The sequence below is a fragment of the Hyperoodon ampullatus genome, assembly GCF_949752795.1.
Source record: "Hyperoodon ampullatus genome assembly, chromosome: 12".
Taxonomy (NCBI): Eukaryota; Metazoa; Chordata; class Mammalia; order Artiodactyla; family Ziphiidae; genus Hyperoodon; species Hyperoodon ampullatus.
Genome location: NC_136925.1, coordinates 852,150 through 879,094, shown reverse-complemented (window position 1 = coordinate 879,094; position 26,945 = coordinate 852,150). Strand labels below are relative to the sequence as shown.

Below are 26,945 nucleotides of genomic sequence, written 5' to 3'. Positions count from 1 at the left end.
ACTTGTATTAGTTTCAAATGTGTATTACAAATCCTGGGGCAACCACTAAAATTTTTTAAAAGAAGTATAATTGATACACTAATAGAAGAGAGAAAATGAATGTCATGTCAGTACTTGTTTCTTCGTATACTAATTAACTCCTTGGCCTTCCTTTACTTGTAGTATATTAGATGTGTCTCTTGGAGCTCTATTATTTCAAGTTTTGGCTCCTCCAGTTGCTCTATCTTTTTGATGCTCATGTTTTGGCAAGATGATGAATAAGTTCAACAAACAGAAAAAGCTGCCCACAATAATGAAAGAACTGATCCAGCAACCACATTGGATAAAGACCTGGAAGTGTGACAGAATTTTTATAACCCTTGCCTCACCAGGGACATATAAGTGTGTACTAGTTGATGTTATAACAACACTGAGCAGGAGAGTCTGATAATACTAGTAATAAAAATATATCACCAATACCTAGAACAACATGTGGCATATAGCAAATATACATTATTTATTGAATGAATAAATGAACTGATGTTAAAAGGAAGAACATTTGATACCTGCTGAGAAGCAATATTTTTTAAATATTATTTGTCAACTTGCTTTAACAACCATCTCACAAATAAAACGAAGTCTCTAGTATTGGTTTGCATTTCTGAAATCTAACTTTGCAGAAGTATTTAAGAGTATGCCTGGAAAAGATCTTACATCTGGCACATTAAAAGGTGTTGAGGCCGGGTGTCTAAGTCTTTAAACACAAAACACTCATTTGTGAAAAAACACTGAAAGCTTTCTAGATACATACGCAGATTTAGGCAGCCTTACCCCATGATTAAAGCCAATTTCGTAGAAATTTAATATAACTTTTTCAAAATATCAAGGGATGATGCTGAATCAAAAGGAACAAAGTGAGCAAATCTGCCCCTAATTTTAATTTCACATGGTTTGGCACTTGAGAAGAAGAATAGTGAATACTAAACGATTTTTTCTACAAAAGCCAGAAGAGACAAGTGGGACAGGTCTTCTCTGACAACTCCTCTCCCCTACATTACTTATTGGGTACACTGTTTCCTATATTCTCTTACGATACTCAAGTCATTTCTACTACAGGGCTTATTGAAAATGTCTGTTTACTTATCTCTCTCCCCAACCACACTGATTTCCTTAAGAGCATTTAGCACAAGAAATGCTTGGCACATATAAGTGCTCAATGTGTTTGCTGAATAAATAGATAATTCAAGGTACCCTAAATATTTTCTTCGACTATGTTTACAGAAATCTTTGGTATGATGGTGGGTAGCTGTAGAAGACTGAGCTAACTTCTCTCACTGTGTACTAGTCAACAATGTTTGATTTTGTTTATTTCCTTTAGCCTCACTATCATTTATTTGCTTTTCAATGTATCAATATAGCTTACCTAGAGAAAAAGTTTAACTTAGACAACTATAAAAATACTGGTTTGACTTTGGACCCATACTGAAGTTCATATTAAGTCCTATTTGGCTATGGCATACTTCCTACATTCAGCATTGTTTTGCTAAAACCAATCAAATTTAAATGGCTATCTTTCTATTCCAAAGATGCCTGGGAAAATTCTTTACCTCTCCAGGCTGGCATTCCAACATTTAAAATTCCCAACAATCAATGATTTCTTGCTTGTTGAATAATAATACATAGTTGTAAATCAACATTTAATGACAACCAATGCATGGTAGGGGTATGAAGTGATTCTAAGGAAAAATAAAACATGACTGCCATTCTTTTTCAGTTTTTACAAAAATAATGCACAAATTCTTGCCACGGTGACATATATATATATATCAACCGAAATTAATCTTAATTTCAGGACCAAAAGGCAAAAGAAATGTGATGCTTACAGTGCTTTTAGCTGGATGAAATAAAGCAGTACAGGTTTCTGGTAACTGACTATACTGCTGAACTGAATGAATAAGCATTTTCAGAACTCTAATGGAAAACTGATGAATTCATAAAAGTGCTAACAAAAGATTAAAAAAATTAATTACATGGAACTGAGTGAACTGATGAGGATGATTATAATTTTTGTGACTTTCCGTTTGAATAAAAAAAAATCCTACAAGGACTCAGAGGCAAAAAATATACAAATCAATTTTCACTGCAAAGTAAAGGAGTTGTTGCGGGGGAAAAAAAAAAGAAAGAAATCTTTTAAAGCAGAATATAACTTCAGAATAAATCTCTTTAATTTAATATGCATAACTGTGGGATACAGTTGCTTGTTTTGTCTTTTCTTAACATTAGAATGTTAAGAATGAAAAACTGGGAATGGGAGTATAATATATTATAAAACTGACTAATACAACATGCTAAACCACTAAAGTATAACATGTATTTAACAGTTATTGAAAACTTCTTATGTGTTAGGGACCATTCAAAACCACGGGGATGGGTTTCTTCCATTTTGTTCTTTCACCTGCAACAAAAAGATGAAAGCTTTCATTCTTGTTAACTACCAGCTAAATCTTAATGTGAACTATTTAGAAACCACAGATAAATTGAATGCATTCAACAAACATTCACTGAGTGTTTCCTAGGAGTCAGGCTCTGGGGATACAGCAGTAAACCAAATTAGACAAAAATCCTCGCTCTCATAGAGTTTACATTGTATTTACAGGAGACAGATAATAAATAAGTAACTTAAATAACATGTTATAAGGTGACAAGCAGCTCTACGATAAAGCAGAGAAAGGAGAGAAAGCCAGCCACTGTGGGGTGGGAGGGGTGGGGGTTGCAATTTAAAACAGAATGATGCAGGGCAAACTTCACTGAGAAGGTGACAAGTGAGTAAAGACTTGGAGGAGAGAGAAAGGGTGAGAGAAAGGCCTGGAGGTTCAAGAGAACAGCAAAAGCAAAGAATCCAAGGTGGGAATATATCTGAAGTGTATAAGAAATAGCAAGACTTGGAATTGCCATGGAATTCTATTGCATTCACACAAGTTTCCTATTTGTTTATAATGCAAATGTCACAAAATATCATTAAACTATTCTGTATATTTAAGGAAGTCATCATGTTTGGGGAAAGAGGAAAATGCATAGTTTTCAAATAAAATCACCTAGTTTTCCGTAACTGCTTTCCCACAGTTGTTAGGGCCCTGCTTATCTTCGTGGCCACGTGTTTAACATTCAGCCTAGACCTTAGAGTTATTGTGATTTCTATTTTCACCATTATACCAAAAGCTGCATTTATAAGATGGCTGAATTTAGAATGGACTACAGATGTCATGTTATTTGCACTTGACATATTTGGATAACATTCCTTTAAATCAGAGAGGAATGGAGCACACTGGTTAAGAGCATGGGCTCTGGAGCCAGATTGTCTGGATTTGAATCTCAGCCCTGTCACTTTCCAGTTGGGTAGCTATAGAAATTTACTCAATTTCTCTGTGCCTCTGTTTTCTTATCGGAAAAATGGGGATAAATGATTGTAAGAATGATATAGGGCTGTTTTGAGGATTAAAAGAATGTAAAAGTAGTGGGAATTCCCTGGTGGTCCAGTGGTTAGGACTCTGTACTTCCACTGCAGGGGGGAACAGATTCAATCCCTGGTCAGGGTACTAAGATCCAGCATGCAGCCAAAAAAAAAAAAAAAAGTTAAAGCACTGAGAACAGAGGCTGGTATATACCCTAAAAATATATTAGCTGTTGTTATTATTTTTATTAATAATGATGGAAGACATCTGGTGGTTTTCCTGATGTGTCATAACCAAAACAAGATGAAATTATGATTCCTTAATTTTTACTCTTTGTTCTCTCTCAATGGCACCAGTAAAAGTCATTCTTTAACTTTTGAAGATTCTAGTCCATGATAATATTTGAATGCATATCAAGTATTCATTCTTGGGACTTCCCTGGTGGTCCAGTGGTTAAGAATCCACCTTCCAATGCAGGGGACACAGGTTCAATCCCTGGTTGGGAAACTAAGATCCCACATGCCATGGGGCAACTAAGCCCGTGTGCCTCAACTAGAGAGCCCATGTGCCGCAAACTACAGAGCTCATGCCCTCTGGAGCCCGCGCAACATAGCTAGAGAGAAGCCCGCACACCTCAACGCAAGATCCCGCATGTCAAAGAGGATCCTGCGTGCTGCAACTAAGATCCGACGCAGCCAAAAATAAAATTAAATAAATAAATATTTAAAGTATTCATTCTTATATTTAAATAGATAGTTTTAAATATCAAGAAAACAAACGATGCTTTCAAATCAAGGTACCTTCTGATCATTTCTAAGTTAGAAGAAAATATGCCTTTAAAAAAATTTTTTTATTGGAGTATAGTTGATTTATAATGTTGTGTTAATTTCAAAATATGCCTTTTAATACCTAATATTTGGGGCTTCCCTGGTGGCGCAGTGGTTGAGAACCTGCCTGCCGATGCAGGGGACACAGGTTCGAGCCCTGGTCTGGGAGGATCCCACATGCCGCAGAGCGGCTGGGCCCGTGAGCCACAACTACTGAGCCTGCGCGTCTGGAGCCTGTGCTCCGCGACAAGAAAGGCCGCGATAGAGGCCCGCGCACCGCGATGAAGAGTGGCCCCCGCTTGCCACACCTAGAGAAAGCCCTCGCACAGAAACGAAGGCCCAACACAGCAAAAAATAAATGAATAAACTCCTACCCCCAACATCAAAAAAAATGACCTTCTTTGCAAAAAAAAAAAAAAAAAACCTAATATTTTTGAGTGTTCAGTAGTATGTAAAAGGTATATTAAAAGCAAATTCTTTTGTATTTTATAACATTTAGGAGCAAAATACAAACAAGTGATAAACAGAGGAGCAGAGTAGCTATTCCGAGGAACTGTACAAAGCATAAACTATCCCGAAAAGTGTGTATTTATATTAAAAGTTCCCGTTTAGCCTCAAGGTGTTCTGTCTGTCTATATACATAGCCCTTTATCAGAAATATATCAGATCCTTTTGAGTTAGAATGCCAGTACCCTGTTATTAAAAGCAGTTTAAAATGAATTAACATAAAATTGCATCAAATTGAATTGAAAAGTGAAAGTTACTGTATTCAATTACAACATTATTGAGCTTTTACTATTCCAAGCACTTTATGTGGACTGTAAATTTCATTTACCATAAAAATAATAAAATATTTTAGTCTAACACTAAATGATATTTTACTAATCTTTAAAAAGCTTTTTCACTTACATTTTTCATCTATAAAAACTTTACTAACAATTTCTCTTTTTTATCGTGGTAAAAAACACCTAACATTAAATTTACTATCTTAACCATTTTTAAGTGAACAGTTCAATGAGTATACGTACAGTGCTATGCAACGGATCTCTAGAAACTTTTTAATCTTGCAAAACTCAAACACTATAAGCTTTAGACACTAATTCCTCCTCTCCTCTTTCCCCAGCCCTTGGCATCCACCTTTCCACTTTCTGTTCCTATGATTTTGACTACTTTAGATACTTCATATGAAGAGACTCAAACACTAACAACTTCTTATGGGCAACATTTTATTTAGGTATGTTTTGCTGAAAGCAAAGATTTAGTGCCTAGCATTTTAACCTGGACAAGAAATGTTGTCTAAAATAAACTGAACAGAAATGAATTTTGCCTGGAAAATCAACCCTGTATATATGTGGGCTGGGGCGGGGGCTGAGATAAGAGAGAATAAGGGGCTATCATACTGGGCCTGCTGCTGGGTCACTTGTTTCACTGCACTTGCCCTCATTCTAGGTATTTCCAAAGACCATCTCTAGGGAATTCCCTGGTGGTCCAGTGGTTAGGACTTGGCACTTTCACTGCTAGGGCCCAGGTTCAGTCCCTGGTCAGGGAACTAAGATCCTGCACAGAGTGCCCCCCAAAAAATAATAGTAAAGAACTGAAGTAGAAAATCTGGAGTGTGAAACCTTTCAAAGCAATTTTAAAAAGAACAAAAAACAAAGTCCATCTCTACCATACAAATTCTCCAGGGTCACTTTTATCACAAATACCATTAAAATGAACTAAGTGTTTTAATTATTCTCTTGCATTAACTTGTAGCATCTCTTTATATACTCCCTGTGCACACAGGATTTTCAACAGTTGTAAATTCTACTATAGATCTGGAGTAACCCAAATGTAGAGTAATCTAGAGTTTAGCTAGTAAAACTAAAAATGGTTAGAATTATTAGTTGTTTATATCCTTAGCCATTTGTGACCAGAAAACAACATAAATGTTTGCAGGTTAAATCATAAGAAGTATGGGACATAAATAAGGCTAAACTTTTACATCCTATGTGTAAAAATCCTTTTACCCTTGAAATGCATATAAAATACTAAAGTGTGTCCAGAAACACTGAACAAATATAAATCACTCTGTGGATGTTTTGCTCATCTATAGAGAGTTGTTAGTTTTACACTGTAAAGCCACAGGGAGTGGAAACACTATTTCTTTATGGAATTCAGAACAAATTTCAGGTAATCATCCAATATACTTTTCCTTAAAGTTATATACAATCTTCAGATACAACATCTCTGAGGTGTAAGATTTCACCTCAGCCCTCATTCAATAACCAATTTTTGAGCACCTCTTATGTATTACGACAGGTATTATAAAGGAAAAGAAAAAAAGACCCAGTCCTTGACCTCGAGTATTTCCAAGACTTAATGCTAACTCAGATGAATAAACGTAATTACAACTCAGTGTGATACATGCCATTAGGATATATCTATGCTAAGGAACCATCTAGGAAGCCTCTATTATCTAGACTGGGATAGTCTACAGATTTAAGCTGATTTATAAAAGACAAGCAAGAATTAAATAATCAAAAGCACTGAGGCAAGAAGGAGCATTATGTACAAAGACAGAGGTGTGACAGACAGGTACACGTACAGGCAACTAAAACTAGCTCTTCGTGAATTGTACAAAGGATACACGGAGGGTGGCAGGTGGCAAGAGAGAAAGACCAAGTGTGAGGGCCACAATGGAAAGGGATTTATTTGTGGAGGGTGAAAAGAGTTAATAAAGGGGTAAAGATAAGTGCATGAAGACTTATTACTATGACACCAAAGTTACCAGAGGGTTCTATATGGTGATAAAGATAGAAAGTGGTCAAGGTCTAGGGAAGGTGGGTTATGGTGATGCAAATGGAGTCAGGGCATGGATCAAGGTCATAAGAGAGGAAATGTCAGACAGATTTAGTAATGGACTTGTCCTTGAGTTAAATGCACAGGAAAACACTGGCGGAGGGGCGGGGCGGTCAAAGAAGATACTCAAGAAGAGGAAATTATTTATCTCTGCTTTGGGATATAATCAGATGGGATATAACGAATTACTCAAGAAGGAATTATTTGTCTCTTCTTCAGGGTATAATCAGATGGTGCTGATATAGATGTTTTAAAAACAGAGAGAGAGAGAAAGTCAAGAACTGGTCTAGTTGATTAGCATAAATGGCTTATGTAAGCCCAAGGCTCATTTTTAATCTTCACACAGTTAATTCAACAGGTTTTAGTTCTCTGTACCATTTTTTATTGTGAAAGTAATTCTTATCATGAACTTGCTTTGAAGCTGACTATACGATTTAATAGGCAGCACAGAGAAAATAATGCAATGCAAATAAAAAACCTTTTGTGAAATTTTTTTCTCTTGAATGAATCCCTTTGCCAACTGTCTCTTGAGCTCCTGCTACAATAATCTTTGGGCAGCAAGGAAAAGCTAAAGTTTATACAAAACAAAGTAGTTTAAAACATTGAATGAGCTTATTCTTCTGGGTCAAGTATAATTATATGATGTGATCAACATTTTCAACTGACTCACTAAGTTTTAGGCTACAGATCAGCCCTGAATTGTGAACCAATATACAGCTTCTTTAGTACTTTAATAAAATCCTAAAGTTGGAACACTTCAGAGAATGTTTAATTATAATCCACCCTCTCACTTAAGACAGAAATCTATATACTAAAGTGCATCTGCCCACACACTTTTCAAAGCCAAGGTTTTACATATCACATGTTCCTGAGATGTGGGCTTTGTAGTCGGGTTTCTAAACTTTGTGAGCTGAGTCAGATCCAAACTACGGTGAATTCACTGAAATAAGAAATTCATCCTGTGAGGCCTCTGAAGAAATGGACTGTGAACCTATCCCAGGTGACCCCACTCCAACCTGTGCTCAGAATGATTAAGTCTTTTTTCCATTTGAATTTCTACAGTCCCTATCTCACCATATTGGCTAACAATAAATTTAACAGCTGCTTATTTTGTTTCCTATTCACAAATGTGGCAGTCTTTACACATATACTGCAGGATGTGGTATTATTTTGACTGAAGATATGAAAAATAAATGAGTCACCATCTGTGGATACCACAAAGAAAAACCGTCTGAAGAATTAATCACTACATCATGGTTAAATCAAAATTGCGGCATGCTATGGTAATTCTGGCTTGCTTTATAATTTGTGAAATAAAAGTAACAGTCAAGTGATGGAAGATTGAGTTAGCCAGAATGTAATCATCTTGGCAATATGAATGATTATTTTGTTCTTATGTCTCGATTAGGGCAAATTTTACACAAATTTTGTTACAGATTTAAATAACAGAACTTTGAAATCTATCAGCTCAAAAAGTATCTACTACCAGCTTACATTAAATGTAGTTATTATTTTATGTAACATACCAACTTCAGCACTTATTTTTAGTCCCTCAAGAAATAGTCTATTCATGAGACCTGAGAAAATCAGGTATTCATCACTCACAACATCTTTATGGCTCTCCTTCCACATGAAAATGATGCTAGTAACTCATCAAAAGTAAGGCATGTTTAAAATTTAATTTTCTAGTAACAGAAAAGATTTGTGCCCATTCACTCATATTCTCTTGTGTGGCCTCCCTTTGAGTGTACTTCAATTCGGTTCAACAAGTATTTATCGTATATCTGTTCTGTGCCAGGCATTGATATAGGAACTTGTTCATAAAAGGAACAAACTAGATCCCTGTCCTTGGGGAACATACATTCTAATGGGTGAGACACACAATAAGCAAAAAATGTAATAAATGAATTCCATACAATGATATCATCTCTGTAAATAATATAAAGTTATATCATAAGAAAAAGTCGAGCAAAGCAAGTGTATCAGGAGAGCCAGAGGTGGTGAGAAGGTGGGGCTGTTTCAGTATCATCTGGGGGAATCAGGATAAGCCTCAGAAGAAGGTAAGATTTCAACAAATACTGAAAAACCAAGTTAACCAAGTAGGTTTCAGGGTAGAGGAGGGAGCAGATTTCAGAGAAAGAGAAGAGCAAGAGCTAAGTGGGAAAAATATACCCCGAGAGTCCAATGACAGGGAAGGCAGGGCAGAGAGTGGCAGAGGAAGCCAGGGAGGTCAGGACGGGCCAGCACAGGGGCTCTGGCTTCTACTCACTGAAATGTTCTGACCATCAGCAATAATGTTAGGTCCAGATACGACATTAACTGCAAATTAGATTCCACATTTCCTAGAAAACAAAAAAGTCCCTCTAATTTCTGACCTTACCCCAACCAACTTTCTGACTTTGCTTCCTTAATTCCTCTTTTCCTTTCAGCATCTTTAATTTCCAATAATAAAATTATATCTCTCTCGTTCAAATACGGTTACACTATTTCCCCATCAAACCCAGCCATACAGATAGTTTCTAAAAATAAAAACTAAACTGCTTTCGTATGTGCATACCTGCTCTATCTTTGTTTATAAATACATATAAACTAAGGAGGGCAGGAAAGAAGGTTATAACAAAGGACCTTATTTTGACCCAAAAGGTATCGCTACTGGTAGTGGTTTTTTGCTTTTAGATTAATCTATGAGTACAACTAAGGAAATCTACAGTGAGTCTCCTTTTTTAATATTGCCAATGAGCAGATATATTCATTCATTTTTTCTAATTTATTACATATGGTAATACAGACGCAAAACAACAAGAAACCAAGCTTTTAAGAAATTGGGCTTCACTTAGCTAAATGAAAGTCAGGAGAATAGGCAAAGAAGAAAATGAGGAAGCATGGTATACAAATTGTCAAAACAGAATGATTATCTTTAATAAATACAATAATTTAGCTTTAATAAACTCAGATAAAATATTAAGGGATTCTTCTATATAGATCTCAATGTTTGCTGATTCAAGGAGAAAAAGAGAGGTAATAATGGATACAATAGGCATTTATTAAAATACTTTTCTTCTTTAGAGAAAATTTAAAATCTAAAACATAAATGTCTCTCTGTAATTAAAATTCAAACCTTTAGTTTACTACAGGCAGAGCCACTTTATTTGGAAAATTGTATGATTCTCTAGTTTATGTTAGGAAATCACCTTTCCTTCGGATATGTGCCACAGTAGTTTCATGACGGTTAGCTTCAACGTTTAAGTAATGCTTTCAACGGGAGTTATTTTATTCTCACTATGTAGTACAGCATAACGTGGGACAGTGAGAAATAAAGTAATCTCTTGATAATAAAGTTCTTTTTCTGACAAAACTCACATTCAAGTAAGGAAACTAGGGCAGAATAAAGTAATACATACATAAGACTCATACAAACAGAATAAAATCAGTGTAAAAAATTTACACTCATATTAAAGGAATGCTGGAATTAATACAATTAGAATTAATGATTAGAATAAACTAGGATTAGGAAAGAAAAGCATCTGAAAGAAAAGAGTTGTAAACTATGTTCAGAAAGAGATGATAAATTTCACTTGTTCCTCCAAGTCAAATTGGCTCCACCAAGGCTGGACTGGAATACGGGCAAAGATGCAAAACTAACATTAAAATACTGAGGTATATATCTACCTTAAATCTTTTAGGGAATATAAATGTATTTATATTCACACACACACACACACACACACAACGCATACCTATAGATTTTTAATACGTACATGACCTATCTTTTTCATTCACTTGAAAAAAAAAAGTAGAGAGAAAGTTATAAACAGAAATAGCTGGCATTCCAAGAAAAATATGGCGATAGTTAAAGTGTGAATCTGATCTTTCTTTGGATGGAAAAATGGAAAAAAAATCTAGTCATAAATTAGATTTGAGTCATGTTCCTTAGTAACACGGTTGCTGATTTTTCTCATATTGACAGACATTCTTTCCACTTGATTTCTTTTTCAAATGGTTTACATCACCTTTGGACCACAAGGAAGAATAGCAGTGGTGTCCCATAGAGTCATATGTTTTTATTAAATTTCTTATGAAAACCAAAGTAAATTATGCTGCCCAAAGTGACAGGTGGAATCCAAAGGGACTCACAGATTTATAGATAAAATCATCTAAGCTATAAATATACACATTTTTCTAAAACAAGGATCAGGCATAAAAGGCAATGACTGGAATAGGTGGAAGAAGGCAGCACAGAGAGAGTCAGCCATGAAATTAATTGCCGCAGAAATGGCAGAAAGAAAAACAACAGGACAATAAAAAGGCCCCTTCCCTACGGGGCAGCCCAAGATTTAACGTAGAATGGTGGAGAAATTATTGAACTGCAGCCCTGTGTAAGGATGAAGAGCACATTAACTTACACATCTGATGACATCTTTAGAAAGAGAGGATATTATAATAATAATAAAAATATATTTAGTAAATCTGGCCATGATAATCAGGGGCTATATATCTTATACCTTTGAAATCTGATATGTGACCTTTGAGAACTTTGACCAAATTCATAACTTCTCTAAACAGTCTGGTCTGTCTCAGGCACATAGTCAAGGCTTTAGTTCAATGCTGAATCAGTAAAGAAAGCGTTGTTTTATGAAAACACCATTACCACACTTTGTGGCAAATGGTAGATGGAATGGCTTCAAACTAAAATTATTTCTCTTAAGTGTTATGTGACACAGCATAATAAAATCTGTGATGGTGGCCAAGGCCGAGGGCTAAATACAATAATAATCCTTGGTGCCATTCTTAGTGCTTCCAAGGGATTTTTAACTTTAATCATTTAAAGAGGAAAAGGAAAAAAGATTAAGTACAGTCATTGCTAAATAGTTTCTATTACTTTCATTAAAAAATTTAATACTAGCTTTTTAAAGCTCACTTGAGGTACTGCCTGTTTTCTCATTTAGTTAATAACAATGAAATTCTGATATAAAGAATTTTAGACAGCAAAGCTGAAGCTGTCACTACTTTTCTTATTAACTTACAGAGGCAATTGATTCTGGAAAACAAAGGCGACTACAAGAAGTACAAGCACAAAAACAAACACAGATATTTAAGGAGTGCCTACAAGTAGTGATTTTAATATATACTTGGCAGTATGTAAGGATTATAAGAGCTTTAATATTTCCTGAAATTAAATCACATGAAAAGAAGGAATTATTTAAAATACCGGAGTTCTGCCATTCATACCTATCATTTTAAGCTATATAAACAAAACAAATCAAATTCAATCATTCATCTGACAAATATTTACTGAGTACTTATCGCACACTGGATAATATTTTAGAAACCAGGAATATGGTAGTGAAGGAAAGGATAAACTCCCGCTCTCATGAAACTTACAGCATGAGGATGTAGGCAGAACATAAATAAATACAAATATGTCAGATACTGATAAATGCAGAGAAGAAGAAAAATGAGTTGGGGGTAAAATTGTAAATAAGTTGTTCAAGGAAGACCTCATTGAGAAAGAGATATTTGAGGAAATTGTATTTTATTTTATTTTATTTTATTTTTTCTGCCACACCATGGGATATTAGTTCCCTGACCACGGATCAAACCCAGGCCCCCGGCAGTGAAAGCACCCCTGCCGATGCAGGGGACGAGAGTTCTAACCATTGGACTGCCAGGGAACTCCCTTGAGGAATTTTAAATATCTCTTTAAAGGAGGAGAGAGCTAGCCATGTGGAAAACTGGGCAAGGTGAGGGTGGGAGGATTCCAAGGAGAAGAAATGACTAGCCTTGAGGCATTAGCATGCCTGGCTTTAATTAAAGAAATAGCAAACAAGGAATCAGATAGTTCAGGGCCTTTTTTGCTAGGGCAAGGACTGATTTTTATTCTGCATGAAGTGATAAGCCCTTGCAGGGTTTTGAGCAGAGAAAATACTTAACGTACAATCATTTTAGCTTCTGTGTTGAGAACAGACTAAAGGGCAACAAGGGAGGAACCAGTCAAACTAGTCCGGAGACTGTGACCAACAATCAGGGAGAAGAGGTTCAGATGAGGGAAGTAATAATACAGACAATGAGCAATGGCTAGTTTCTGGATACTTTTTTTTTTTTTTTTTTGCAGTACACGGGCCTCGCACTGCTGTGGCCTCTCCCGCTGCGGAGCACAGGCTCCGGACGCACAGGCTCAGCGGCCATGGCTCACGGGCCCAGCCGCTCCGCGGCATGTGGGATCTTCCCGGACCGGGGCACGAACCCGTGTCCCCTGCATCGGCAGGCGAACTCTCAACCACTGTGCCACCAGGGAAGCCCTCTGGATACATTCTGAAGTTAAAGCTAACAAGTTTTGCAAGTAGCATGGTACAGAGTGATAACTCCAGTGATTTTCATCTCAGGAACAGGAAGAATGGGCTGTCGTTTACTGGGTGGGAAATACTGCAGCAGGAGCGGGGCGGGGTGAGTGGGAGGTCGGGAGACCAGTTCCCCATGGGAGTTCAGAGGAGAGGTACAGACTCCAAACACAGATTGTGGAGTCACAGATATAAAGATCAATGACCAGACGAGGTCACCAAGTAACAGGAAAGCTCCAAGCCCTGGAGTACGGTAAAGTATAGAGGTCAAGGGAATGAAAAGAAAGAAGCCAGGGGAAGTGTGAAGGAGCAACCAGTGAGGTAGAAGGAAAGCGAGGAGGGTGTGCTATTCTGGAAGCAGAGGGAAGAAAATCATGTAATAAAAATGATCAGTGAACATATCCGGGCATAGAACTTATTTCTTATTCGGGATTATTTTCTTAACCTATATTCTCAGATGTAGAATTACTAGGACCAACTGGTAAAATCGTTGAAAAAGCAAACACTAGGGAAACAGACCTGTGGTACTGCATTGGAGCTGCTACTTAGTATCCAGGCTAATCAATCAATACTTTCTGAATTCAGTTTTCCACTGTTAATGAATTTACCTAACTATAATCAAAGAGCTCATATTAATTTTCAACAAAAGTACCATGACTTTGACAACGGACTTCATAGAAGAGGTAACTCGTATCTATAACACTCATCTGATTTATATAAATTAAGTGACTTACTATTATTCTCAGTCCAATTTCCTATTTCTTTCATTGCATTCACTATAAATTTCATTCTTTCATTTGCTTATTTGCTTATTTTCTTGTCTATTATCTGTCTCCTCTAATAGAGAAGCTATGTGAAAGGCAGGGATTATTTTTGTCCGATTCAGCCCCATATCCCCAGCACCAAACACAGTGCCTGGCTTTCAACAAACGAATGAATGAATCAAAACAATGAGAAAGAAAAAATAGATTGACACGACATTCTCACTGGAGAGATCTAGCTTCTGTTAGGGCACAGTTGCCTGGGGCAACTCAATGGTTTGCTCCAATGGCCAATGTTTCCAAAGCAAAAATATTATGCAGAGGCTAGCATTTGTCTATCATCTGACTTATAACAGAATATCAGAAATATGGTCCATCCTACGGATTCTAGCACCTGCCTTTATTACAAACCGTAAAACTTTTTTTCTGCTTAGTTTTCATCTTAATCTAAATATCACTGTGTTATGGCTCTCAGATCCCCCACTGTTGCCCCAGGGGTTGCCTCAGCTACAGAGAGCACTACACCATAGGTCACGCTCTTTCTCAGGGTGACACACATCCAATGACTAACTGATGTAGGCATAGAAAGGCTTGGCTATCTCAGCCCAATTGGGGACAATTCTGAAAAGCCACTGTAGATCCAGAGCTCCCCGTGGGGCCAGAGGAAGGTGTCTTGTGCTGCATCCCAGCTCAGTTTTTCCCTGTGCCCATTCCTGCTCCCTGGGTACCCCTTCCATAGGGTAGGGCACTTCTATAAACCTCTGAATAGTAAAGGTCGTTTCAAAATATGCTTCCCAGGTAACCTAATCTGTGACAGATGGTCCCAGGAGTGGTCTGAGAAAGCAGGTGATCAGATAGGGCTTTGGAGCTAGGTCACTAGCTGCCTGGCTGGCAAAGAGGAGCCCAACCCCAGTGGGACACAGAGAACCCCTGGCACAAGGTGGCTGTCCACCTGTTAAAGCTCTCACCAGAGGTAGGTTGGGATGGTATACCAGCAGAAGGGGAACAGTTTAGCTAGAATGATGTTTGAGAAACATAGGAGAAATAAAAACTATAAGGACAATGGAAAAAGAATATAAAAAGCTAAGGGCAATATATGTATAACTGATTTACTTTGCTGTACACCTGAAACTAACACAACATTGTAAATCAACTATACTGCAATACATTTTTTTTTCTTTTTTTTTTTTTTTAAAGAATGGGGCTTCCCTGGTGGCGTAGTGGTTGAGAGTCCGCCTGCCGATGCAGGGGACGAGGGTTCGTGCCCCGGTCTGGGAGGATCCCACGTGCCGCGGAGCAGCTGGGCCCGTGAGCCATGGCCGCTGAGCCTGCGCGTCCGGAGCCTGTGCTCCACAACGGGAGAGGCCACAACAGTGAGAGGCCCACGTACCGCAAAAAAAGGGGGAAAATAAATAAATAAAAATAAAAAATAAAAAAAAGAATGCATTTGTAAATTTGAAGGGAAAAAAAAAAAGCTAAGGGCAAGTAACCACCAACATGAAAGCCAGAGGAACTCTCTGGTAGATACAAAAATGCTCTCAGATCCTGCAGCTTTTGGGCAAAGAAAGGTAATGACCAGGAACAGGGATTAATCATCAGAGTAGTCAAAAACTCCCTAACTTCCAGGCACAGAAGATGTGCTAAGTCAGGATCCTGACTGGAAAAGAACAGGGTCCTGCCACATGGGATGAGATGTCTCGTTTGATGCCTCCCCAAATCCTGAATTCCCAGATTCCCCAGAACTTTCTGCACCCACAAAAGTGGCTTGCCCCTTCTTGTTTCGGGATGATGTAGGTAGAGGCCTCTCTCCCATAAGACAACCTGTGCCTCTGTAACCCCCCATCTGTCCACCCTCACCTCCTCTCCAGAAACTCTGGCCTATATAACTAGGGTAATATCACAATATAACCCACCTGGGATGTAAGAGGCCTGATAAAGGAAAAAGAAAGAGGCTGTTGGAGAAAGGAACTGCAAGATCTCACAGGTTTACATTAGCAAGGAGAGTACATCTAAGATTAAATTCTGAGGGCGTTTAACCAAAGGGGCTGGAATTTAAGATGAGATAAGGGGGAGTTTATTGATTTGAGGGCACTGTGCTGAGATGCAAGATTTACAACCAGCAAGAATCTCAGGAGACGGTACAAACTGGCTACTAGGATGGTTCCTAAAAACAGGGGCAGAGTAACAGCTCATGTAATGCTGAAATGCTAATGTGGGGGCAGATGGCAGAAGAGGGGAGTACAGGCTCACAGAGTGCTTTCTGGGGTGCACATGCTCCATAAGGCCAGAACCCCACTGGATGGTGATGTTCCCTGGGAAGGCCCAGAAAACACACCACTTACCAAAGCCATGAGGAATGTATTAGTGAGAAGACATCTACATTACTAGGTTCTGCGTGGTGGCTCTCTTCTGAAGGTCAGAAGTGACACAGGAAAGGTTATTATGGAACCAGGCTCATTAATAGCAATGGGGATAACAGAACCAGGTGAGGACCAGAAGCCACCAGAAGCCAGGTAGGTACAATTAGCCTGAGAGTGGCAAGGTTGGTGTGCAGGGGGTGCTGACCCACAGTTATTGACCTAATTCATAGAGTATGGCATCCCTAGAGACAAAATAAGAAGCTAACGAGGCTACTATTCAATAGGTACATTCAAAAGAAATCAAAGACGGATGAGCACAAAGCTGAGGGTAGCTGCCCCAGTGAAGTCCCAATCACATGCTCAGTTTCCAAACCTTCGCTAATTTTTGGACTCACTGATGGAAGAAGAAGCCTAGTCTCCAGAAGGGAGGATCTTGCAACACCATGGCAAGAATACAAGATAGAGCTTCCCTGGTGGCGCAGTGGTTGAGAGTCCGCCTGCCGATGCAGGGGACACAGGTTCGTGCCCTGGTCCGGGAAGATCCCACATGCCGCGGAGCGGCTGGGCCCGTGAGCCATGGCCGCTGAGCCTGCGCATCCGGAGCCTGTGCTCCGCAACGGGAGAGGCCACAACAGTGAGAGGCCCGCGTACCGCAAAAAAAAAAAGAATACAAGATAATAATTCCCCCAATCCTTCCCCAAACGGACCTATAGCCCTTTATTCAAGCCACTGTGCACTGGGGACAGGGAATACCCAAACATTTTGAGGGCACATAGTTGACAGTGATACCAGGAGACCTGAAGCATCAATATGCTGTCCCTCCATGTTAGAAGCGTATGGAGGCCCGTAATTAATGGTGCCCTGGCCAAGGTCTAGTTCATACTGGATCCATTGGGACCACAGACCCAGGTGGTGGTGATTTCCACAGTCCCCAAATATAGAACCAGGATAGACCTATACTTGGCAACTGCCACAACACCCGTATCAAATCTTTGGCCTATGAGGTAAGATACATAATTGCAGAGAAAGCCAAGAGGAAGAAGTTGCAACTGCCCAATCCCAACCCTGACAAGATAGTAAATTATAAAACCAATATAATGTTGCTTGGGGAGTGGGGAATGGAAATTAGTTTTCCTTAAGGGCCTAAATAGCAGGCAGGGGTGGTCCCAAGGCTGTTGGCCAGTCGACGTTGCAGCTCAACTTCTCTTTTATCCACTTCTTTTTCTGTCCCCTCCCCCTCCAAAGGGGTTGATTCCAAGCACACTCCTTAATAACTCCATCTCAGAACCAGATTCCTGGCTAAGCCAACTTGTAACAGGCATTTTCCACCTTGAATGTAAGTTATATTTCCCTTTTAAATAATCTTGGGCTTATCTTCAGGACTACTCTCCAATTTAATTTGGTAGTACTAGGTTTCATTTCTAGAAAACTTTTCCCAAAGTAGTGTCCTGCCAGGAAGTGTCTTTGAAAAGTCTGTGGGATTTTTCCCTGGGAAGAGCCCAGAAGTATAATTCCTGATTTACAGGTGGTCTCTACATTTTAAATTATTGTTGACTCTTGTCAAACCCCATTTCCTTATTACAGATCCTAGGTAACCTCTCATTTCAACATTAAAAAAAAAAAAAAAAAAACAGCTTTTCTGATTCTAGATTGACACAGCTTATTCAAAATTAGCTTTTCATCTGGAAAGCTTTTCATTGATTATGGAAATATTCTCTTTTTATTTCAACAGCATTTAAGTATATAGGCCATACATGCTAAGTTCATAACTTGTTTTAACAGCTTCTTTGTAAGTATATTTAAGTTATCTATATAAAGATAGATTTTATTTACACAGACAAGAAAAACAAATATGTTGAGAATTTCCTTTTCTTTCATATAGCCTTGCAGTATTCTCTATACAATCTCTTGATTAATGTTGCTACCTACAAAGTTACACATAATTTCAAAAACTTACATAAATTTTACAGGGTAAGGAATTTAAAATTAAACATGAACAACTACTATCAATTAACTGTACCATGAAATCTTTAACTTAAACTGTAGAGTTTCTCAACTATTTCTATGAGTAAGTGTAGTTTATTATAAGTTTAAGTTAATAAATAATAACAATAAATAAATCAGTAGCAGTCCATACTAATGGCAAAAAAGTAGTCCATACTAATTGGCAAATATACTCTGCACAAAATCTTGGGTAATAAGAGATTCAAAATATTCTAAATACTGTGCAAGCTGATGAAAGCATTTTCTGCTGTTGAATTCAACTTCTTAAAATTAAAACTTACAATAAAAAAAACGAGAAGTATGTCTATAGTTACAATTGATTCTAGTGATGAGTTCATTTCTATGAAAAACCAAAGCAACATATATGTTTTTAAATAGTACATGGTTTCTGTGACTATACAGAAACAAACAGGATGACTGTTAGTGTGACAAAATTGTCTCAGAACATATTACTAAATTATGGCAGAAGTCTCTACCTTGAAGGAAAAAAACTGGAAAAATTTACAGTAGCCCTGGGTCCACAATTAAATGCTACCTAGACCAGGTGAAATATTGTACTGCATCTTAACCAGATACAGTTGATTTAATCAGAGATTCATGGATCTTGCTCCATTCTGGACCCTGTGGATTGTACTAACTCATGCTCACTTCTTCCTCTGCTTCTCCTACCACAAGAGTCAGATTCACCCACAAAGATGATGGAAGACCAGATTTTATCAGCAGCCAGAAACAAAGTACAGACTGCCAATAATCATGAAAAGGCTTGCTCAGGTAATTTAGTCACTAGCCACTGCCTCATTCACCATAATCATGCCTCCCAAACAACAGAATCTGAAGATTCTGGTAAGAAAAAAGTATCTTCAGGGATAAAAACAGAGACAACTTTTGGTGGGGGAGACACATGAGATTATCATTTGGCCAGCAATAATTATGAGGAGATATATATATTTCATTCAAATCACTTCTAGTTATTAAACATACTGCACGATACTTGGATATTTTTATAGTTTATTATGTTAGGTTATCTTTAAGTTTTTGAAATTTAACTTAAAAATAGATAAAATAAAGATTATACGTACTTGGAAGAAACTGCCTCCATGAATTCATCCAAAAAATCATCATATTCAGGACCTCTCACTCTTCTCTGCCGTAGTCCAATGTACAATGGATCTTTAAGTAACTCCTATTTGTAAAAAAAGTTACGATAAGTATAGAAATAACTAAAGGCAAGTCATTTACTCTTTCTGAGTGAACCTCAGTTTTCTCATCTGTACAAAAAGGATAGAAATGGAAATAAAATCTAGCTATACTGATTCAGAATTAACCTACAGAGTTATTATTTAGGATTATATATAATATAGCTACAGTGCTTAGAAATAAGAATATGAAATATAATTACTAAACATTTAAAACATTCTTATGTTTTTATTGTTATACTTATGTCTTATTCTAGAGGAGAGAAAAGGTATTAAAATCTCTCAGTTGTGTAAAATTCAAAAGGCAAAGTTCATCACAAAGAAAAATAATACTGAGATTTGAAGTATCATATTAGCTTAGGAAATGGAAAGATAGCAATTCGTTTCTTAGATTTTTTTCTAAAACTGATATATACATATATATATGTATATATCAGGCAACACTACTCTGTTTAAGCTTTAGAATAGGTAATTTTTTAATGAAATCAGTTTTTAATTGAAGTATAATTTATATACAGTAATATGTACCCATTATAACAAAAGCTCCCAGTAAACTAGGAATAGAAAGGAAATTCCTCAACCTAATAAAGGGCATCTGTGAAAAACCCACAACAAACAACATATTTAACAGTGAAAGACTGAATGCTATTCCCCTAAAATTGGAAACAAGACAAGGATATCTAGTCTCATCACTTCTATTCAACACTATGCATACTAGAGATCCTAGCCATTAAAATAAGGCAAGAAAAAGAAAAAAACAGGAATAAGGATTGGAAAGGAAGAAGTAAACTGTTTCTATTTGTACACACATGACCATGTACATGGGAAATGCTAAGGAATCTATCAAAAAATTCACTAGAAATAATACATGAATTTAACATGATTGTAGGATATAAGGTCAATTTACACAAATCAAATGTATATCTATATACTAGCAATTAATAGTTGAAAATGAAATAAAATACACAACTCCACTTACAATAGTATTCCAGAACATAAAATTCATAGGGACAAATTTAACAAAACATGTGGAAGGCCTATATACTGGAAACCACAAAATACTGCTGAAAGAAATTACAAAGACAAACTTTTTACAGCCTGGGGAGAATGGCAATCTGTTTGACATAATAGTGAAACAATTGACAACACTGCCACCTTCAGCAACTTAGAATAGAGAAAAATGTACCTAACGAACTTGTGAATCTGACTAAAAAGATTTCCAGGCAGAATGCTGAATGCATAAACTGGCTGTGTGCGAAGGTTAAAATGGACATGAACTAAAGAAGGAAATGTTCAGCTTGTGAGCAAAATTTAAACAGAATATAGAGGACACAAAACTTGCCTGTAAAAGATTTCCAAAGTAAAATAAGGCCCATAGTCAAAGATCAAATTAAGTGTGTGGTTGTAATAACTCTTTTGAAAGCTTCTGAATGATTTAAAGTGGAGCCTAGGAGACCATTTTGCCTAGTTCAGTGGAACTGGTACCACAGCACTCTGATATGTCAACCAATAATAGGGAGAAGGCCTATTCTGAAAAGAATCGTGAGTAGGGTCTTTATCTAATGTAGTAGACTATAATCTGATACACAGAAAGCCGAAAATAAATTTTTAAAGGTGCTGTACTACTTGGATTAATTGACACAGAGACACTTCAAAACGAAAATACTTCATTGGATCCTCCACTTTCCACAGGCAGAAAGCAGATTGAGAGAGCCATTCTGATGCAATGGGGCCATTTCTTATGGAAAAGGAAGACTATCTCAGAGGACAGAGCCAAGAGCCCAGACAGAAGAGCCAAAAGCCTAGGAGAACAATGAACTACAGAACCACTCTGAAGAAAAAGAACTGGGCCTATTCAAAGAACATTCCCTGCTCCTCAAGTAGGTGGCCTGGCAACATACGTCCACTGGGAATTCAGAATTGCTATGAACCACTTAGAGCCATGTGACCCCTATTCCTGCCATTCTGAAAGGGAGTGTTGGCTGTGGTCATTCTGTCCCTGCCTCACCACTGCATGCTTAGTATGTGGGAACATATAGGAGGAGCCACACCAAGGAGCAAAACACGAGGATCTTCATTTGCATCTAGACCTGATTTAGATGACAGGATCCCGAACTGTGGGCCTGCTGTTTTTCCTGGGATGACATTTTTGGAAACCTAGGATGGAGATGAGCATATTTTACATGTGGAATGTGAACAATGTGTGAAGGGTGAGAATCTCTATAGAGGAAGGCTAAGCTGTCCCAAGCATTCCAGCCTCCCTAGCCATCCCAGGGAATCAAGAACATTAATAAAACAGCAATTATTCTAAGTCACTGGGTTTGGAGGTGGTTTAGAGATAAATGATATGGTTTTGCAGGTGTGGTTATGTTGTTAAGAAGGTTAAACCATTTGAGTCACCTAAGTTGGAATTTGCTTACAGACAACAGAAACTATAGCCCAGTTCACACGTCTTGCCCTAGTGTAATTACTAACAGTATCCTCTTTCATTGTGAAAGTGCCTTGGTTTGGCCAATACATTATGTGGTCGTCCCGCTTATAATGTACTGCACAACAATGAGTTAAGGCTTTCTGGCTAGCTGGAAGTTAACATATCAAATCATATAAATGTATTTCACAGGAAATGTAAAATCTGAAACTGAGTACTGTTGTAAAGCCCAGCTGTTCCTTGAGGCCTAAAAACTTTAAACTATCTACTGGCAGGCTCCTGAACAGTTGATGTTGAAGTGCCAGTGAGCTACTAATGGCTGCCAGAATTAAAATACTTTCTCCATGTCTGGGATATAGTTGGACTTCTAAAACGTGAATTAGAAAAAGAACACAATTGAGAAAAGATGTTACATGTTTCCCCTTCTCTTTTCTCTCATTCTTTCCCATGCTAGTAATTAAAGTATATCATAAAGAAGTCTGCTACAGTGAAGAATCAATTATGAAGATTTATGAACAAGATAAAGCTTTTGAATTAAATCAGGAAGTTATAAAATTCTTCCAGTCATAATGTCTCTGTCAAAAATTACTGTTTTTAAAAAATTTCATGATAATTAAAGCTTTAAAAATGAGTGCATTCTTGGAGATCTGGCTGACAAAAAAATAACATCTACAAAAAGCAATTTAACAAGATTACCCAGTTGTGATAATGGCACCATAGACCAAGTAGCCTGGCACAGAAGTGACATTAATTCATTGGATTAAAAACTTCTCACAGTCAAAAGTAAAAACTTAATAGATCTTTGTTGGAAAATAAATGAAAGACTTGGTATTAAGCAAACATTTTAAAAAGATTAGACCTTCTTTAACAAGAAGTGTGGCATGCAATGCATTTGTTGTCACTGAAGACTTACAAAGACTTAGAAGCATGTGAGAAGGAAAAAACTTAGGCTGTGAAAGAGAGTAAAGGACAAAAGCATATGGAAACATAAGAGAGTTTCAAAAAGGAGATAAGGAGGGTATATATTGGTAAAATTAATTATCATACTTCTTAGCACTGTCTCAACTCTGGAACCTTGGGAATTTTTATTTGAAGTTAATAGTAATCATTATCAACGTTTACCTTGTTCATATCTCTCATTTCTACCATTCCAGTCTAAAGTTTCTGAGAAATAAAAAATATTTTCTCAATATTCTAAAGTTTTTAAAAATCATTACAAAAAGCAGTATTTCCTATCAGAAAATTTGAGAGCGCTGAAATGTAAAATCAAAAACAAAGAAAACCAATAAGCTCTACCCATTCAGAACTACCCCACCACTAGCACCTTGAGGCATATTCTTCTATGTCCTTTTCTTTACATCTATGCATGTATAATATTATCTGTCCAAATTGGGGACAATATCATAGACTGTTTTATAACCCCTTTTCACATAGGAATATATTGTGGAAAGTTTTCACATCACTCACTAGATGAACATTTTTAAAATATGTGATCTGTATTAGAACTCTGCCCTTCTAGAGAGGATAAACAAATTAACAATCCCCCACTCCCCAGTGACATATAATAAATATGTTTATTTTGTTGCAACCAAAGGAACAGTATTATCTTTCCACATATATATGTGTGTGTGTGTGTGTGTATCTGAAGTATACATGTAAAATATATAATAAATAAAATATATAGTAAAGTTAAAAATATATAACTATATTTAAATATAATGTTATCAAGTAGTATTCATTCATATTTCTTTTCTAATATCATTAAACATTTTTCATAAGTTTACTGACCACTTTCATTTCTTCATTTTTAAATTATCTGTGACCATGTGTCCTTAGGCAATTTGTATATTTCACATTTAACATTTTCTCATTGAATTGAAACTGTTCTTTGAATACTAAGAACATTTTAAATATTTATCTGCCATAAATGTTATGAATATTTCCCATTTCAGCATTTATTTTTAAATTATATTTAAAATATACAGATAATCATACTCTATGCTGCTATTTACTCATTATTTGCAAATGAAAAACCAAATTATGTGAAGAAATAATATAAACTTCTTGCTTTTTTTTTTTTGCGGTACGCGGGCCTCTCACCCTTGTGGCCTCTCCCATTGCGGAGCACAGGCTCCGGACGCGCAGGCTCAGCGGCCATGGCTCACAGGCCCAGCCGCTCCGCGGCACGTGGGATCCTCCCAGACCGGGGCACGAACCCGTGTCCCCTGCATCGGCAGGCGGACTCCCAACAACTGCGCCACCAGGGAAGCCCCCTTTTTGCTGTTTTGCTGGTTCATGTCATCAATATGATTAAGTAATCTAACTGCCAATGCTCAGCCAAGAGTCTCAAGCAATACTTAAAATGTCAGCGTGCATACGAGCTGGCATGAATGTTAACAAGCAGTGGAAATAAAAATGATTAAAATTTGACTATGGTTCAGTAAGTCTGGAGTGGAGCCCAGCATTCTGCATTTTTAACACATGCCCCCAGTAATTCTGAACTGGGTTCGTTCATGGAACGTATATTGAGAACCACTCGTTTCAACCTTAAATTATTAAGTTAAAATAAAATTATTCTACTTTCCCGAAAGTTCCTGTCTCAGGTAAATTTTTTTCTATTTTTGTTTATATAATGGGTATTTCTGAAATATATCACAAACTTCAAGGAGTTCCTGAGATTTAACAGCACATATAAAACCAAACTGTAGACCCCATTCTCTTTCCCAAGGCATTGGTGTTGTGCCTCAGAAAACAGATGAATAAATCCTTGATATAATCCTAATTTAGAGAGGGTGAGGTAAGAGGAGACGATGAAAAAGTAAGCATGTGACAATACACACCAATACACACCAGTTCCCAGTTCTCAGCTGGGAACTGAGGGATTACCTTCTCTCCTCTGGCTTTACTATACAATATAATGATTAGTACTCATTCAAATGCAGGATCACTTGACTGAGATGGCAAGCAATCCCCATAATATGAAAGGACAAAGATAAAAAGTGAGGGCGGTTGAGGGAGAAATGCTGACAACCTAGCTGGGACCATGTGGCAGGCAGAATAATGACATGCTCCGCCCCACAAACCTATAAATACGTTACCTTTTGTGGCATAAGAAACTTTGCAGATGTGAGTAAAGGTGAGTCCTTAAAAGCGAAAAACCTTTTCTGGCTGTAGTCAGAGAAAGAAATGGGATGACAGAAACAGGGTCAGAGAGACACTACATTGCTGGCTTTGAAAATAGATAAAGGGGACCATGAACCAAGGACTGGAGGCATTTCTCTAGAAGCTGGAAAAGACAAGGGTGTGGAACTCAGCCCTGCTGACATCTTTTATGATTTTAGCCTGTTGAGACTTGTGTCAGGCTTGTGACCTATAGAACTATAAGGTAATATATTTGTGCTATTTTAAGCCACTAAGTTTGTAGTAATTTGTCATGGTAGCAATAGAAACCTAGTACCAGTCACATTCTATTGCCAACAATGACTTCTGTACAAGTGCTGAAAGATACATGGCAGGTTCATATGACAGAAAAATCTATAAGGTTTTTCTTTTGTTCAGTTTCTCCCCAACACAGCTGTTTCATGCCAAACATGAAGAGCATTTTCTAGAACAAAAGGGGGAACCTCCTCAATGGGAAGAGGCTTCAACTTTGTGACTTTAAGTTCCAATAAGGATTCCGGATCTAGATACACTGTACACATGAACTGAAGGCCAGACTAAACATAAAGCTAGAATCAGAAAAGCTGAGACCCAGAGCAGCAGTTTAATAGAAACTGACTATGTAGAGACAATATTCTCCCACTCATACTGCCCATGCCCTCTTGAAGACTGACCATATGTTATGGGCTCAATTGTGCCCCTCCAAAATTCATATGTTCAAGTCCTAACCCCAGTATTTCAGAATATGACTATTTGCAGACAGCATCTTTAAAAAGGTAATTAAATTAAATGGGATCACTAGGGTGGGCCCTAATCCAACATAACTGGTGCTCTTCTAAGAAAAAATTAGGACACAGATGCACAGGGACAAAATACCACTGAAGGAAGACAAGCCAAGGAGAGAGAGCTTAGAAGAAACTGACCCTGTTGACACCTTGATCATGGACTTCTAGCCTTCAGAACTGTGAAAAAATAAATTTCTATTGGCTAAGCCACCCAGTTTATGGTACTGTTACAGCAGCCCAAGCAAACATATACCACGTGATACATGTAGTAGTTTTTAAGACTGGCAGGGGCAAAAGGAACATTTACTCACATCTTTGGTAAAATATCAAGCTTTGATATTGGTCACTTACTTAAGAAAAGATAAATGATAAACATAACTTCTATGAAAAGACTTGGCAACAACAGAAAAAAAAAGAAATAAAGTATGGAATGCTCTTAAGAGACAGACAATTTACTTCGGGTAAAAGATAACTTTTATATAGCAACTGCTTCACAAGTAAATTAAAGAAAACGTGGACTATGAAATAATAGATGAAAGGTAAGATAAAAACACACACATCCTACCTAAATAAATGTTTTGCATTATTAACTTAAAGAATAAGAGTATTTTTTAGGTAAGTACTTCTGTGGCTCAGTTCCAGTGTCTTTGTTCTTTAAATTTCTTTTAGCTGTAAGCTGCAGAGATTGAAGAAGGTAGGCAAGTGTGATTTAACAGCAAGTGAGGACTGTCTTATCAATCAGCTGCTAATTCTTTTTTTACTTTCACTACTACTCAATATAGGTGTTTATGATGAAAGAGGAAAACATTTGTAAT

At 37.3% G+C, this 26,945-nt stretch overlaps 1 protein-coding gene across 1 annotated transcript in view; it reads right to left on the bottom strand.

Moving 5' to 3' along the window:
* The window catches only part of ME1 (malic enzyme 1), a gene marked incomplete at both ends in the record, with an annotated part of 189,115 nt that overhangs the window by 76,010 nt on the left and 86,160 nt on the right, over positions 1–26,945 (bottom strand). Inside the window, one exon of the mRNA XM_079716087.1 lies at positions 19,642–19,745. Coding sequence (XP_079572213.1) covers positions 19,642–19,745 — 104 coding nt within the window. The remainder of the gene's footprint in view (positions 1–19,641; positions 19,746–26,945) is intronic.